Below are 17,113 nucleotides of genomic sequence, written 5' to 3' on the forward strand. Positions count from 1 at the left end.
AGAGCCTGGCTGCTGCCCCCCAGAAAGGCCAGACCCGCCTCAGGCTGGGAATGGGGGGCCCCAGGGCAGACCCGGAGGGAGGAGGGAGCCCAGTCTCTCTGGGCTAAATAAAGGCGGAGGGCTCTCTCTCTGGTGCGTCTGCTGTGAGGCAAGATCCCTCCCTCTCTCTCTCCCTCCCTCTCCCTCTCTCTCTCTCTCTCTCTCTCTCTCTCTCTCTCTCCCTCTCCCTCTCTCCCCTCTCAGACACTCCTCTCCCCCTGAGAATCCCCCCCCAGCCTCTGTTGTAGACACACTGCACCCACACACCTCATGTCTATAGGCAGCCGCAACCTCACCCACAAGCCCACCCCACCGCGAGGCATTATCTATCTGGTCGGGAACGGGGTGCTCCACCCTCACAGAAGCCCAGCTTAAGCTGTAGCTGGTATAGCCTGGCACCCTGCTCCTAGCACCCCCAAATCAAATACACCCAAGTCCACACCTAACACACGTGCACCCACGCACCCCCATATGGAATTATAAAATTCACTTCCATGTGTCAAGCGTGTGCTTGCTGCTTGCATCAGTTCAGTTCATCCTCACGGCCACCCTAGAAATGAGTACTATTAACACCTCCCACTTCACAGGGAGGCCAGGATTGAACTCTACAGGAACTGGGTCAGCAAGATTCTTGTTTTTATTGTAACAAACCAACTGCCATATCTGGATGCACCCCAGTGCTCTTTGGGGAGAGGCAAGCTAGGAAGTGAGGGCCCTCGGGCCTGGGGCTATGGGGCCACCACCTTCCCCAGCTGCTAGGGCCCGCCCCCGTGCCTGTGTTCCCCACCGCCCCCCACTTTCCTCCGGACACTCTGAGATTCCCCCGGCCAAGCACGCACCACATTGGATTTTCCACCAGACTGTGACCTCAGCAGAGCAGGACAGTCTGACCCACCTCTGAATCCAGGTGCCACATACCCGACCAGCACAGGAGGGGTGACTGAGTGCAGTTTCAGAATAGATGAGGGTCTCACATTTCTCTGCACCCCTGTCATGGCTCCTCTCTCCTCTAACGATGGCCTGGCTGGGAGGAACCGACCCAGGCAGGTCAGTCAGTCACCTGAGGGTATGCAGGGAAAGAGCAGAGGGACACAAGTGGCTGGGATTAATGTGGAGAAGAGCCCTCCCCACCCCCATCCTGGGAGATGGTACCCAGAGGAAAATGGAGACTGTCTCTTCCTGTGCCCAGAACTTCACAGTAACAACAACAAACACCATAAAACCCAACAGCCATAAAAGAAGCAATATGTCCAACTTATATCCAAAGATCCTATATCCCCATATGTAAAGAGCTCTTACAAATCAATTAAAAAAATACCCAAGAGGGAAAAAAGTGAGCAGAGATTATGAACAGAAAAGGAAATAAAAATAACACTTACATATACAAAAAGTGCCCAGTCTCACACTTAACAACAGAAATGAAAATGAAAATTACTCTCAAAGATGATTTTTCATTCATCCAATGGGCAAAGAGTAAAGTTTAATGACACACCATGTTGTAATGGTATAGGGAAGCAGGCACTCTTGGAACATCTGAAACAATGTCCAAATTACAAATACATATATCCTTTGGCCCAGCATTTCCTTCTAGGAATCTGTCCTCCAGAGACTGCTCACAAACGTGAAAAATGATATATTACTGCATTCAAGGTTATTCACTGAAGGCACTCTTTGTAATAGCAGCAGATTGGAAACATCCTAAATATCGGCTGGCGGTGGAGCGCTGGGACACTTCCACATGGAGGCGCGTGCAGCTGGATAAGCACAGACTGATTTGAGTCCATCTCCCAGAATGGTCTTCAGGGGAACAAACAAGGAGAGGAACAGTGTATGTAGTACTTTTTTTATTACGAGTACAAAAAGGGTGTAACAAAATAACATTTTACTTGCTTGTGTGTGCAAAACTGTAGCAAAATTGGAGGGCTAGGAGACATGGAGAGAGGGTAGGAGACGGATTTACTTAAAGATGTTTTTTTAATGTATTATTTACTGACAATGAAATTCACCCTTCTTACGAGTACAGTTCCACGAGTTTTGACAAATGTATACATCTGTGTCATCACCACCCCAATCAAGATATTGAAACTTCCATCGCCCCAGAAAATGAGACTTCTCACTGAGTACCCACATCTGCCATTTGAATTTTGTACAATGTGCATACATTTCCTTTTGTAATAAATTTAAATACAGAAGTTAAAATGAAAAATTGTTTCATACCTGTCATCTCATCTGGTCCCTGCAATAACCCAGGAAGGCAAATCTTTCCAGCCCCATTTTACATATCAGACTGAACTTCGTTCCTGGAATGACAGAGACTTGCCCCAGAGAGCCAAGTCAGAACTTGAACCCAAGGCTCTCTTTTGTTTTAACAGATTTATTGGGGGATAATTTACATGCCATTTCAAGTGTGCTAGTCAATAGTTTTTAGTATATTCACAGAGTTGTGCAACCATCTAATTTTAGAGCATTTTTTACCCCAAAAGGAAACCCCAGTACCCGTTCGCAGTCACCCCCATTCTCCACCACCACCTCTAACCCTAGGTAGCCACTAACCTACTTTCTGTCTCTGTAGATTTGATTATTCTGGATATTTCAAATCAATGGAATCATATGCTATGTGGTCTTTTGTGACTGGCTAATTTCACTTAGTGGTATTGTCTTAGTGGTAAAATGCAGGGGTTTTTTGTTTTTTGTTTTTTTCAGATATGGAGTTTATTTAAAATCATGTTAACCTGTGATGTAGGCATTTGGAATAAAAGAGTGGAAAACGAGCTGAATGAGCCTGAGAAAGCATCTGAATCAGCATCATTTTACCCGCAAGGAAGCTGAGGCCCACGAAGTGCAGTTTCTTGCCCAAGTCAAATGTTAGTTGGCAGCAAGTCTACAGTGAAAGTTTAGATTCCCTTCTTCCTACTCCACTGCTTCTCCTTCTGACAAATACTTGGCCTACGTGGTTTAGAATCCTAGATCCCTCTTCTCCAACTTCTACAGAGATGGCAAGATGTGGAGAGGAAAGGCAAGGGAGGCTCCACGCCTGCATCCTTCGACACGGGCCTCTGTAGAATCTTGAATTCATCATTCTCTTCCCATTTCCACTGCCATGCCATAGTGCTGGCCCAACGCCTGCCCAGAAGACTTCTGCAGGAGCTTCAAAGCTGAGATTCATATATGTTGTAGCATATGTCACAATTTCATTCCTTTTGATTGGCTGATAATATTCCATTGTATGGATGGACCACATGTTATTATCCATTCATTAGCTGATGGACATTTGGGTTGTTTCCGCTTTGGGGATACTACAAACATGCTGCTATGAACATTTACGTAGTTTTTACATTAACATATGTTTTCATTTCTCTTGGGTATATACCAAGGAGTGGAATTGCCGGTCATATGGTAACTCTGTGCTTAACATTTTGAAGAATTCCCAAACTGTTTCCAAAGTGGATGCAACATTTCATATTTCCACCAGCAGTGTGTATGTTTCAATTTCTCCACACCCTCACCACCACTTGTTTTTATCTGTCTATTTGATTCTGGCCATCCCAGTGGGAGTGAAAGGGTATCTCATTGTGGCTTTGATTTGCATTTCCCAATGGCTAATAATGTTGAGCATCTTTTCATGAGCTTCTTGGCCTTTGTAAATCTTCTTTGGAGAAATATCTACTAGGATCCTTGTCCACGGCCAGGAAGCTATTTATCTTTTTATTATTGAGTTGTAAGAGTTCTTTATATATTCTAGACACAAGTTCCTAATTAGATTCATAATTTGCAAATATATTCTCCCTTTCTATAGGTTGTTTTTTCACTTTCTTGTTGGAATTGTTTGCAGCACAAAAGTTTTTAATTTTGATGAAGTCCAATTTTTTTTTTTTTCTTTTCGTTGCTTGTGCTTTTGATGTCGTATCCAAGAAGCCTTTGCCTAAGGTGAAGATTTACTCCTATGTTTTCTTCTAAGAGTTTTATAGTTTCAGCCCTTACATTTAGGTCTTTGATCCACTGAGTTATTTTTCAGATGCTGTGAAAAAGGGATCCAATTTCATTCTTTTGCACGTGTTGTTGGTCCCAGCACCATCTGTTGAAAAGACTGTTTTTTCTCCATTGAATCATCTTGGCCCCCTTGTCAAAAATAAAGTGACCGTAAATACAAGGGTTTATTTCTGCACCCTCAGTTCTACCCCATCGGTGTACATGTCTCTATCCTTCTGCCAGACCACTGTCCCGGTCACTGTAGAAGTCTGACAGGGGGACGTGTGAGCCCTCTGCTTCGTTCTTCATTTGCAAGATCGTTTTGGCTCTTTGGGGCCCTTTACTCTTGAACTCAGTGCAAACCCTTGGCTTATCCCTCAGCCTCTCTGGCTGCCTAAAGCACACGTAGGAGCCCTGATAACTCAATATTACCAGCAATGGAATTGCTACCAACAAAGGGCACACTTTTTAAGCACCTACTGTACACCAGTACTTACTGTGTGTAAGTACTTGATGTTCGTTAATTCTTTCATGCCATGGCGACACGGAGGCACCAGGAGTCCAAGAAACTAGTCCAAGGTCACACACACGGTCAGTGAACAGCTACCACGGTCCAGCCGCTTGTCTACAGCACCTGGGCTCTTTCATTGGCTTTCACATGTAATCTTGCAAATTTTCAAACATACAGAAGAGTTGAAATAATTTTATAGTGACACCCAAACGCCCACAGCAGACGTTTGGCTCCACTTGCTTTATCACCTTTCTCTCCAGCCCCCAGGAATCTACCACTTTCCCAGTCGGCTGCAGATGTCCATACACGACACCCCTAAATAGGCAGCGCGCACAGCACAAACTAGAGTTCAATGTTCGTTATGGATTTTTAAATTCTTTGGAGTAAAATTGATAATGAAATGTAGAAACATCAGGGGGGCCATCGAATGCTCTAACGTGTACTCTGCAGCCCAAACCCCCATTGAGAGACAGAACATTCACTCCAAAAATGCCCACGTGCCCCGGCCCCCCACGCCACCCTGGCTCCGACTTTTTCCACCGTAGGTTGGCTTACTCTCTTCCGGAATTTCATGCACTTGGGGTCGCAGAGTATGCCCTCCCTGGGTCTGGTTCCTCCCACCCCGTCCAAGGTGTGTGTCCGCTGGCTGCTGTTTCGCTGAGCGGCGCTGCGTCGTACGTGCACCATGGCCGCTCTTCCCCATCCTGGGGCTGGGCACCTGCAGGCCTCGCAACACCACCCCCATGGCATTTCTCAGTCCGAGGAAGGCAGAGAGACCTTCCCAGCCTCCAGACACCGCGTTGCTCCCCCGTGGCCTCAGCTCCGGCCTCTCGCCGGCTCACCTGCGTGACCTCTGTTCGCACCTGTGTTCCCCACCTGCTCCTCAGGGCCATCTCTCCAGCTGCACACCGATCGGAGGAAATGGGGGCCATGTCGCCTCCTTGGAAGCCAGAGGTTGCAGAAATGCACGTCTTTGTTGGCATCTTGCGTCTGGGATAAACCACACGATATGCTGTTGGGTGGAGAAATCAACAGAGTGTGAACTGCATAGTAAATTCAATCGCAATTTTGCAAAGAAAAAATGTACGTGTGTGTAGAAGAAAGACCTGGCCGAATGACGGTGCTTTTCGTTCTCTTTTTTTTTTTTCCCCAGAATTGTCCCTCTTGACGATTAGGAATGTGGATTACGACGGCCGGGGCTGTCGTGGCACGTGAGGCCCGCAGGAGAGAACAGCGGAGCTCGGGCCCGCTCTGAGGCGCCCTGCCCTCAGGGACCCTGAGATGTCAGGTCTGTGTCCCTGAGAGGCGCGGCCCAGGGCCACCATCAAGGACCAACCAATGTTTGCAGACTGGATGCGGGCAGGAAGGACAGATGGACAGACAGACAGAGGGGGCCTCACACCTGGGTCGGGTCCATTGCGTCTCCAAGTTCTGGGAACTAACAGGTGCAGCCTTTCCCGGGGCTGCAGAGGTGGGGCTGGGAAAGCTGTCCCAAAGGGGCTCACACCCCCTCGTGCTTTGAGGGCTGGGGCTGCTCTCCTACAGCGTGAGAGGCCGGGGACCACAGCTCCAGGCCCCAGTCACTTGAGCCCCCCCGGGATTTTTCCTACTCACTGAAGGACTGGGCCAGAAAATAACAGAGATGACATTTACGAGCTTTGAAGTGGACTGAGAGGTATTTTATTTCTTAAAAACCGTTTCAGCCACCAGGATTTCTTTCTTGGAAGGGAAGATCAAGGACGTCGAGGCTGGTAGGGAATGGCCCCGGGGGGGCCCCCAGGTCCCTCCAGGGACTCCAAGATGGAGGTGCCGTCGGAGGCCACAAGTGGACGTGGCCTTGAACACGTGTGGACCCCTGCCGACACAATGAAAGCGGCTGCAGCAGCGGCCCTTCCCCCACTTCTCACGTGAGCCCCTGGGGTCAGGGCCAGTCAGAGCAGTGTCACCTTTGGGCAAAGTACTCACAGTAGGTGTCACAGTAGGTGCTTCGGGACCGAGCCACAGGCGTGCCCTTCCTCACAGGTGGGCCGTCAGCGTGTAGCCCTGCTGCCCTGCTCGGTGGGGACCCCGATGCCCACCCTTCTCCCTGGGAGACCCGCTGCAGCCCAGCCCGCGGGGCGCAGGAGCCCGGGCGCAGGAGGGCGGGTCTGGGTTCAGCGGGCGCTCGTCCCCTTCTGAGGGTGTGGCCCCCTCACCTCCAGGCCTCTGCCCTTCAGACCCAGCTTGGGTGTCCTGGGCCGGTTCAGGTGCCCGTGCACGCCCGTCACCTGGGCTGGGGTCGTGGTTCCTGGTCGGGGATCACCTTGCAGGAAGGGGCTTGTGCCAGTGCCCCGGAGCCCCAGTGCCCCTCACAAGACTTGAACTGACCTGGCTGGAGGGGGCGGGGGGGGGGGATCCCAGGGGAGGGACAGGCAAGTGGGTCCAGGGAACAGAGGCCAACTCCGCCCCTCCCCCTGGCAGTCTCCAAGCCAACCGACTGTCCCATCTCCTGCTTCGGTGTCAGCTGCTCTCCGTTCCCAGAGGGCCCCCTGCCCCCAAGGACAGGCCACTTACCCTGAGCCCCCGTCAGGATGGAAAACCAGGCACAAGTAGGTGACTTGGGCCAGGAGGTGCCCTGCTGCAGTGAACGATTGATTGCGTTTCCTCCAGGAATGAGGCCAGCGCCTCCGTCCTTCCTGGCCGAGCGCCCTCCCTCTGGCCTGATCCGTGGGTCAGAGGCGTGTGGACGAGAGTCCAGGGGGTGGCCTTCCTCACAGCCACCCTGATCCACCCCTTCCTGGGTCCATGTCGACGCCTCTGCAGGGCAGCGTGGGATCTACAGCTGCAGGCCTCAGATCCCCCCAGGCTGCCCAGCCCCTGGGCCTCCACTAAAGCACCAACTAGTGTGGGAGGCGGCCCCGCCACCACCTCCTTGCAGGACATGCCCCCCCCCAATTACTTTTGAGAAAAATACACACCGTCCCTTGTGTTACTGGCCTTTCTTCTCCCACTCAAGCCTCCTGGCCCAGTGGGGCATCAGGATGTGCTTGATTTCCTCCAATGTCAGGGAGCTCAGTACTCAGCCCTGGCAGCCGCTGGCTTTATGCACCTACATGTCCCACCTGGCTCTGTCTTGAGCAGGGCTGAGCACCCCATCCTGCCCCAGACAGGGCGGCTCCTCGGGCCATCTCAGGGCAGCCTGTGGCGGGCCCACCTCTGAGGCCTCCTGGCCTCGGCTCAGTCCTCGGCCCAGCCCTGCCTGCCCCCTCCCACGTGACCTCCACCCGCACCTCCTCGCCTCCCCTGCATCTCTGCAAAGGCGTCCCCAGCTCTCCTGGCTGTGCAGCCACCAGCGCCCCTGGAGCTGACCTCTTGGGGGTCTGGGCTTCGCGGGCTAATGGGCAGCAGCCCGGGACAGGCTGTGATGGACGCCAGCAGGGCAGGGACCCAGCTTTATGATGGACCATCAAGTGGGCAGCAGATAAAAAAAAAAAACGCCTACCCAGTGTGACAGAAGCAAGATATAAAAAGCCTCCACGGCGCCTTTTTATTGACTAGAAATCTTGTCCTTCATGTCCCATTATCTCCTGGGCTAACAGGCCGCACACTGAAGCTGGAGGGAAGTCGGTGTCCTGGCCGCAGGGAGACGCGGGCTCCCAGGGCGCCCGACGCAGCCTGGGGCCCCCGGTCGTCCCGCAGCATCAGTGAACCCCTCCCAGGACTGTCTGACGTGGCGGGTCACTGCCCCCCATGCACTTTCTCCCCCTTCTTGTTGGGGGTCCGGCAGGACACGATCACCCCTCGTGGAGGCTGCGGGTGGCAAGGGACTTACCTAAAGCAGAACTGGTCCTAGTTCTGCAGCATGAGTAGAAGCGCAGGTTCTGGGGCCGCCCACCACTCGGCATTCAAGGAGGACGTGTCCCCATCTTGCAGTTGGGGCTAAGTCCAGGGATGGGGGCATTTACCCTGCATCCCCGCAAGTCAGAGGCAATGCTGGGCTGGGACCCAAGGCTATGGGACCCCAGAGGCTCAGGGAGCCCCCGGGAGGGATCAGGCTGGGGTCTGGAGCGTCTGCAGATGGCTGTGGAGCTCCAACCAGACCAACACCCAGAGCACAAGCTTCCCCGGCACCAGGGGTCTGCGGGCCCCAAGGCCCTTACGAGGCCAGCAGGGCAGAGATGGAGGACAGGCTCCTTCTGAGGCAGGTTATGCCCCGCAGGCTGGAGGCCAGCAGGGAGAGGGCTCAGGAGGGGCTTCCGGGCGGCCTCAGCCCGGAGCTGGCTCCTGGGGGTCCTGGAGCCTCGTTGCCCGCCCGAGCCCCGGCCGGGGTCCCCAGGGGCCCCCTGTTCCTGTCCTGTGCCGGCCCCTCTCCCAGTCCCCTCAGGCAGGTGGCAGCTGCACTCCTGTTCCACGCCCGGCCCAGCACCCCAGGGACCGCGCGAGCCGGGAACGTCTGTGGCTCAAAGGAGGCCGGGAGGCACGTTGATCTAAATGAAGGGCCGTTTCTTCCTTCCAGAATAGCTGGGCCCGCGGCACCTCCAAGGAGCCTGGAGCTGGCTGGCCAGTCGCGGCACGCGGAGCTTGTAATGAATAAAAATGGGTAATGATGGACCATCTGTCCCAGCCTGTGCCCCATGGCGGGGCCACGCCGAGCCCTCATCAGGCATTCCTCGGCTGTAGCCCCACAGATGTTGACAGTGGCCGTGGGGCTCCTGTGGGAAGACGGGGTTGAACAAATTTAGGCAAACAGCACAGAGAAGGCTGGGTCTCAGTGAAGGAGCTCACACGGGGTCAGCCTGAGTGAGACCCATGGGCAGGGCCCCGCCGTCTGTCGTCCACCCGGGAAGGTGGGACGGGGTGCAGACTGCGCGTGGGGGGGGGGGCCTGGCCTCACCTGCTCCCTGCACGACCTTGGGCCAGCGCCGGACCGCTGCGAGCCTCCACTCCAGGCTGCGGGGAGCAGGGCAGGGCCCCAGGACAGGGGTCAGAGTGTGTGTTGGAAACACAGGGATGAGGGATCAGGACCCCCAGAGCCTTTATTTTGCTCACGTGCAAAGGAGGTCGCTGTCCGTGGAGTCTAGCTGGTGACCAGTGGACAGAGGGGGCCTCGTGTCTTGGAACTCGTGGAAGGTGCTGGTCAGGGCTTACTCTCCTTGACAAGCTGGCCACCCCTGTGCTCCTGCCAGAGACCCTCACCCCTGGAAAAGGCCTGCAGGCCAGGAGCTACTCCTTGCCCCGGGGGAGTCCACCAGCAGGAGACGGGGCTGGGCACCCTGGATGTCCACGGCTTCCAGCCCAGTGAGAGTCAGACAAGCAAAGAGGGAGCTGCCGGGAAATCGGGGTTCAGCACGGGCGGAGGTGCCGGGAGAGGAAGCGCCCCCAGAGGTCTGGGGCGGCAGGGAGCCTGGGCAGACGCAGAGGCAGGGTTTGCCCTCTTGGAATCCCAAAGCTTTGGGCTCTGCGGTGTGTCACGGCTCCCCAAGCTGGCTCCCCTCTGGACGAGTGGCCAAATGCCCCAGGGTGGGGCCCTCCCACGCAGGGCAAGGGTAGCTGGCCTTGCATACGGCCGGGAACAGGCATGCACAGAGAGGGGCACTGAGATGCAGAGCCAGGCGGCCTGCGCAAGGTCACGCAGCGTAAGCTGTGGAGCCTGACTCCCTCCAGGCAGAGGGAAGCCCCAGCTCACCCCCACCCGGACCTCGAAGGCCCTCCCGCCCCCTTCCCCACCCCCTCCGCAGCTGCCAGACCCGAGTTCTCCTGCGGTATCTCTGCCCCTCGTCCCCTATTTCCCTCCGGTGTCTCTACGGCACTGTGAGAGTGAATCTCTCGAGATGGACCTCATCTTAGAGGCGATCACTCGGGTCTCCCCTGCGGACGTGGGTACTGAACACAGGCTGCAGCAGAGGATCTCTGCCTGCTCGGCAGCTCTTGGCCCTCTGTCCGTCCTTTGCTGTCCTGTCAGCTGACCCCACCCCTCCTGGCAAGTGCACCCACCCACCTGTGTCTCCCGGGTCCCAAGGGACAGCTAGCTGAGCAGGCCCTGGCCGCGGGCCCGTGACATCGGACCCCAGGCCTCTCTGGTTACCCGCCTGGGTAACCCGAGGCCTGCCTGGCTCACCCCCAGAGAAGCCAAGCCCCCAGCTTTGTCCCCACACAATGGAGCACTCGCCCAGAAAGTGCAATCAGAGAGGACGTGTTTGTTCCAGGGGCAGCCAGCCTGGCCGGACCCTCGGTGCCCATGGAGGTCAGAAGGGAAACTGAGGCCCAGGGGAAGCCAGCCCTTCCATGCAGAATGGGGTCAGAGTGGAGACAGGAACCCAGACCCCCTGGGCACCAGGCCAGGGGTCTTTCCCACCCGGCGTCTCCTGCCAGCCTCACTGCAATGGAGGTAAAGCCCCCTCAGGCAGGGGTCAAGGATAGAAGAGGGTGCAGGGAGCCTGGAAAGCTATGGAGGTGCCCAAGGGCAAGGGGGTGGAGAGGAGCGTGTCATTAGCAGCACGAATATTCATGAGTCCTATGAATATTCATAGCAATCTCCTACCGCTGATAAGGGAGAAGCTGGGCTGGGAGGGAGAATCCATTACTCACTTGTCTGGCCAACCTGGGGCCAGAACTTGGACAGTGGCCCTGGGCCTTGCGGCCCATCCACCAGCAGACCCAACAGGGACCCCTCTCCAAAGGTTGCCAAGGAGCAGGGGCCAGCGAGGGCCTGGCCAGGGTGAGAGGCCCACATGGCCTCTCCCTGCCACGGACGTGGTCTCCCGGGCCCAGCTGGTCATGGACGCCTGGGCGTGGCAGGCGGGGGGAAGAGTGGCCAGGAGCTGGGAAGAGGCTGCAGCTGCTGGAAACAGGATCCCCTGGGGGCTGATGAGGACAAGATTAATGTCAGGGGTGTAGGGAGCCCAGAGAAGGAAAGCGAGGATGGCTCAGAGAGGGTCAGTAACTCGCCCGAGGTCACACAGCAAAACCATGAGGCAGTCCAGGGCTCCATTCTGTAAGTGTATAAGTGTGGGGTGGGGGCTCTGGTATGCAGGAGGGTGACATCTGAGCTGGTTCCTACCCTAGGACAGGTGTGTGATTCTTCCCACACTTAGTAGGCCCTCAATTTGTATATGTCCAATGAATGAATGATCCACAGCTCCACGTGTGTCTGTATTTTAAAGGGAGAACCGAGTCTCAGAGGAAGGGCCCCGTCCCAGGTCATGCTGGAGGGCATGATGGGCCAGTCCCTGTCTCACTGGGTTATGCCTGCAGGTTAGACACGGATCTTTGTGGAAAACCACCGTCTTTGGCGATCCTGAGCCGTTAGGAGCGGGCGGACTCCGCCAGCAGCCCCGCCTCTCTGTGACCTCAGTCCCTTCTAATACACGGAGCTGAGAAAGGTGTGCAGGTGATACTCACCTGCAGGAAAACAGAAGACTCAGGAGACCAGGGGCCGTTGAGAGCGGAGGGCGGCAGGGCTGGGCTGAGACAGGACAGGGCAGGTGGACAGGAGGGGCCCAAGGCCAAGGGAGGCCTGAGTCTCTGGAGCAAATCCCGAGGCTGAAAGGGTGAGCGCACGTGCCCATCTGCGTGGTGACAAAGCAGGCAGGGCACCACGTTGATAGGAAGTCAAATGAGGAGGCTGACAGCTTGTGGGGGACTAAAATAATCATAAATGATGGTTTTTATTAAAAAGTATCACTGGGAAAATGTAGGCTCATTCCAGAAGCCCAAAAAGAGCCCAAAATGTAATAAGGGGGTAGAGAGGAGATGGGGAATGGAAAATTAAAATCATGAAAATAGCCCAAGAAAATCTTCTGATATCTGCTGGCGGTGGCGGGAGGGAAGGAGGGAAGGAAGGAGGAAGGGAGGGTGTCATGTAGTGTGAAGTGATAAACATTATTCTGCAGCCGAAACAGCGCGAGGGCGGGAGGAGGAGGGACAGATAATCTATCACGGAGGCGTGATGGATGTTCCTGCTGCGGACAAGGAGGCCAGGCCAGCCGCGGGCCCAGCAGGAGCCCAGGTCCCCGGGAGAGTGGGGACAGCCTCTGGTGGCCCTGGGCAGCCGAAGTTACACGGTGTCCGGGCCTGAAGGGCCTGGGGCTCGTGGAATCCAATCTGGATGAGAGAAGGGAAACAGGCCCAGAGATGGGAGGCCGGGGCCCAGAGTCACACAGCAATCCAGGGTCAGGGAGAGGCAGGAACATGGGCCTCCTGGGGACCGGGGAGGTGGGGACGGAGCAGCAGCTGGACCCCCAGATCCAGGCCTCCCTCAGGGAGGAGTCGGGAGACCTCGCTACCTCCTACCAGCTCCTGCCAAGCCGGCGGCCGCAGCAGCCCCCCATCCCCACGGGGGTGCGGGCTGGGGATCCAGTCTGGGTGTGAATCCCGAGTCAGCCACTCTCCCCGGGAAAGTCCCCCGGCGCACAAGCCCCGTCAGGACGTGGAAGGTGGTCGGCGCGCAGTGCCGGGCACAGGGCAGGGGTCCCCTCTACATCCACGGCTGGCCCTGGAGCTTCTGGTGCCGTGTCACTCAGGGGGCTCTACCTGGGGTTCCCTCCGGTGAAGCAGGGGATGCTAACCCCTGACGTGTCTAAAGACAAAAGAAAGAGAACCCAGACTCTCTCAGGTCAGGGGTCATCTACGCTGTCTTTGCCTGGAATCAGAAATAATCGACCTGCAGGTTCTGGCTAAGGTGGCAGGGTGGCAGGAAGGAGCGACGTGGCCCGGGCTCAGGGGCGTCCCGGCCTATTGAACCCCTCTGGACCTCGGGAGACGGGAGGCAGTCGGGACGTCACCTCCCTCCCTGCCAGGGGCTGCGGGTCCAGCTGGTCAGCCAGCACCAGGACGGGCAGGCGACGGGGGTGGCCCAGCCAGCCCCACCCTGGGCCCACAGGGACCCTGGGCCACCCTGCTCAGCGGCACACCTGAGACCCCTGCACGGCAGGTGGGGAGGGAAAGGTGGAGGCTAGGCCTGGAGAAGCAAGGAGAGAGCCAGAGGCAGAGACCCCAGGACCCCTCCCCGGACTCCACCTCCCAGGACCCCTGCTCTCCCAGGGTCCCTCCGGGCACCGCTGTCCTCCCAACCCTGGGCCCCCTGCCTCCCTGGGCAGGATGCTCCTTGGTGCGTCCCCCCCACACCCCTCTGCTCTGTAATTAAAGGCGATCTCAACCCCCTTTCAGGAAAGTTTGGGAGGAAAAGGAGCAAACCCCCTTCCGCAGCCTCTGAGCCACTTTGATCAGAGCGGGGGAGAGGCCACGCCCCTCTCCGCTTGGGAGGGAAGCAGCCTCGGCTTTGAAGCTCTGGGAGCCCCAGTTCCCACCCACAGTCCTGTCCCTCTGCTGCAGGAGAAAGGGTTTGGGGTCCATGCCGACCATGGGCTGCGGGGCGGGGAGCTGCGCTGCGGTCACAGCCTTGGGCGCCTCCAGGAAATGGGGGGTCAGAACCGGCCCCTCAGGGGCTGTGAGGACAGGATGGCACTGCCCGCCCGACCACCACGGCCGGGACCTGCCTGCTGCGGGGAGCTGTGACCACCGGGGGCCCCAGGGAGAGAAGAGTGTCCCCGACACCCCCCTTCAGCCATCCTGGGTCTATGTGGGCCCCCTGATGGGAGGGTGCAGGGCACCCAAGTCCCCCAGCCAGGTCTCGGGACCCCAAGTCCAGGACCCTTTCGGGGCTTGGGGACTCACGAGGCTGTTGCCGCCTAGGGCCCAACCCCGCGAGGCTGCGCCCATCCCCCTCTGGCTGCGGAAGGCTCTGTGGGGTCCGCAGGCTGTTGGCTGCGAGGGGAACGGGGAGGGCCCGTTCATCCTGCTCGGAGACTGCAAAGGGGGCCTGGAAGGGCGGTGACCATGACCGTGACCAGCAGCATCTCCTGGGCGCTTTGCAAGGAAGGGGAGAAGGATGGGGGGCGTGAGTGCCTGAAGGGTTCAGGGTGGGGTTTTGGTTTCTTGAGGAAGTTGAGGTGGATTTCCACACGACTGATTTTTCCCTCTGAAATTGGTTAAAGGCCTTCCTGGGTTCGGGAAACAAGGAGGCGAAGGAGGAAGGAGACAGAACCAGGCCCTGCGAATGAGGCCCAGCCAGCAAGAGAGGCCAAGGAGGCGGGCGCCCTGCTCAGAGGAGCTGAGAGGCTGCGCCGGCCCAGCTGTCACAGCTCCTGAGCCCCTGCGTTCAGGACGCCGGAAAAAACCGCTGCGATCAAGCCATCAGCCACTGGCGGCCTGGGCCTCTCCTCCCAAGCGCTGGAGGAATTTTTCAACAGATGCAAATGACTTTCTTGGGGGGGAGGGGAGCAAAGCTTCCTTCCCCCCAGAGATGCCCAGAATCCTGAACTGGCCCTGGGCCCCAGCACGGCCCTCACACGCCTCTCGCCACGACTGGGGGCCGCCCCAGTGCCAGCCCCCATCCTGGGCCCCATCCATCTAACCGAGGAACGCCAGGGCAGACAAGGCAACAAGCCCCGGGAAGGGTGCAGAGGAGGGAAGCTGGCCCGCAGTGCACCATGGGCTTCGTTCATCCTGAGCAGAGGTGGCGGCCTGTGAGGCAGCTCCCCCCGGTCCCCACCCCCGACCAGGGCGGATCTGCCGCCAGGACCCCCGGCACCCCTCACCTGGCTCCCCGTCCCCCTTCCATATGACACCGAAGCCCTCCCCACCCCTAACATTTCCCGAGGGTCGATTAGGATGTCTGGAGTTGATTAGACTCTGACACTGATGAAACCCAGAGGTAATTAGTGAAAGAAAAAAAAAGTTTTGATTAGTCCTCAGCATAATTCTCTCCAATTATTCAAAGTTCATGCCTGCAGGGGGTGGAATATCTCCAGGAATATTTATTTATATCCCGATTTTTTTCATCAACTTTGTGAATCTAGTTAATAATCAATCACCAGGCCTGAACTTGTTAACTTGGAGACTCTGATGGGGCCAAGCCGGTCTGACGCGCAGGGGCTCAGCCAAGGGACACTGGGGCCTGTCTCTTCTCCCCTGGAAGAAGCCTGGGGTCGCCACCGACATGTGTCGCTTGGGGCTCACCTGGAGCTTGTGGGGGCAGGGTCGGTGGCAGGCCCTTCCCGTGGGTAGGAAAGTGGGAGGAGGTAGGAGCGGCCACGCGCCCGGGCCACGGGAGGTGGCCCCCGCAGCAGGGCTCCTGTCCGGGAACGACCTCTGGGCGGAGGCTAACGTGGGGTCTTGGCCATCTGCCGCCCCAGGCCCGGCCCGCCCTGCCCTCCCCGGTGCCGGGACTGCAGCCGGTCCTCAGCCCCGCACGGCGCTCGCGTTGCCAAGCTGTGCACACCCCTAGTGGTCGAGGAGGCCCCTGCTGGTGGCTTAAGGCCCAGGCCGGGTCCTGTCCGTCTGTGCCTGGCAAGACAGGGCAAACTGCTGACAACAGGCGAGAGCGGTGTGGCCGAGGCCCAGCCGCACGGCCGCCAGGTGTGTGCGGGGGGAGAGCCCGCTTCCCGCTCCGAGCCTCAGCAAAGTCTCACGGGGACAGGCAGGGTCCCGGAGGACCCCTGATGTTTTGGGGAAGTCCCAGGGCAGATATGGGGACACCATGGCGACTCTGAACTTGGAGCACAATTGCTTGGGGACAGTGTGTAATTCTGTTTCCCGGTGTTGCCCAGCTCAGACCTCCTATAGCTCATGGACCAGGTGAATGGGGGTGGGGGGAAGGGAGGGGTCTGTTAATGGAAGGAGAAAATCAAACATTAAAGAGAAAGGTTTTCGGGCTTCCCTGGTGGCGCAGTGGTTAGGAATCCGCCTGCCAATGCAGGGGACACGGGTTCGAGCCCTGGTCCGGGAAGATCCCACATGTCACGGAGCAGCTTAGCCCGTGTGCCACAACTACTGAGCCCGCGAGCCACAACTACTGAGCCCATGAGCCACAACTACTGAGCCCATGAGCCACAACTACTGAGGCCGTGCGCCAAAACTACTGAGCCCATGAGCCACAACTACTAAGCCCGCGAGCCAAAACTACTGAGCCCATGAGCCACAACTACTGAGCCCATGAGCCACAACTACTGAGCCCGCGAGCCAAAACTACTGAGCCCATGAGCCACAACTACTGAGCCCATGAGCCACAACTACTGAAGCCCGTGCACCTACAGCCCATGCACCTACAGCTCCGCAACAAGAGAAGCCACCGCAATGAGAAGCCCGCGCAGCGCAACGAAGAGTAGCCCCCGCTCGCCACAACTAGAGAAACCCCGCGCGCAGCAACGAAGACCCAACGCAGCCCAAAAATAAATAAATGAATACAAATGAAAGAGAAAGGCTTTCCATCGTCAGGAAAGTGCTGCAGCCTCTGATGCAGGTGAACAGAGCCCTCCCCCCTCAGACCCTCCAAGTTAACAAGCTCTTGGCCTTTGCAGGTCTGGAAAGCTAACGCACGGTTTAGCTTTTGCCCTCAGAGGCCATGGGGCAGAGCATCCGGCAGGGCTGGAATCCTTGGGGGGCTCTGGGCTGGGTGAATCAGGGTCCTTTCTGCCTGCAGAGTGTGGGGTCCATGCAGGTGCAGCTCTAAAAATGGTCGCCTCACTACCTTCATGTCCCACACGCCCTTCCAGAACCCTCCGCTGCCGCACGGAGAGGTGGAGCCTGTCCCAGCCCTGCATTTGAGGTGGTCCC

The 17,113-nt window shown here is 57.3% G+C and overlaps 1 protein-coding gene across 6 annotated transcripts in view; it reads right to left on the bottom strand.

Moving 5' to 3' along the window:
* Positions 1 to 255: 255 nt before the first annotated feature.
* The window catches only part of LOC309613338 (uncharacterized protein), a 67,746-nt gene continuing 50,888 nt past the window's right edge, over positions 256 to 17,113 (bottom strand). The window contains exons 4-8 of one of the 6 annotated variants that reach the window (XM_082360049.1): positions 11,900 to 12,066; positions 9,548 to 9,677; positions 9,393 to 9,448; positions 6,485 to 9,210; positions 5,410 to 5,509 (exon numbers count right to left, since the gene is read on the bottom strand). In XM_082360049.1, coding sequence (XP_082216175.1) covers positions 8,742 to 9,210; positions 9,393 to 9,448; positions 9,548 to 9,677; positions 11,900 to 12,066 — 822 coding nt within the window. In that variant the 3' untranslated portion in view covers positions 5,410 to 5,509; positions 6,485 to 8,741. The other 5 variants (XR_014235654.1, XR_014235656.1, XR_014235657.1 and 2 more) reach the window with 5 other exon arrangements.

This window comes from Balaenoptera borealis, assembly GCF_965194805.1.
Source record: "Balaenoptera borealis genome assembly, chromosome: 16".
Lineage (NCBI taxonomy): Eukaryota > Metazoa > Chordata > Mammalia > Artiodactyla > Balaenopteridae > Balaenoptera > Balaenoptera borealis.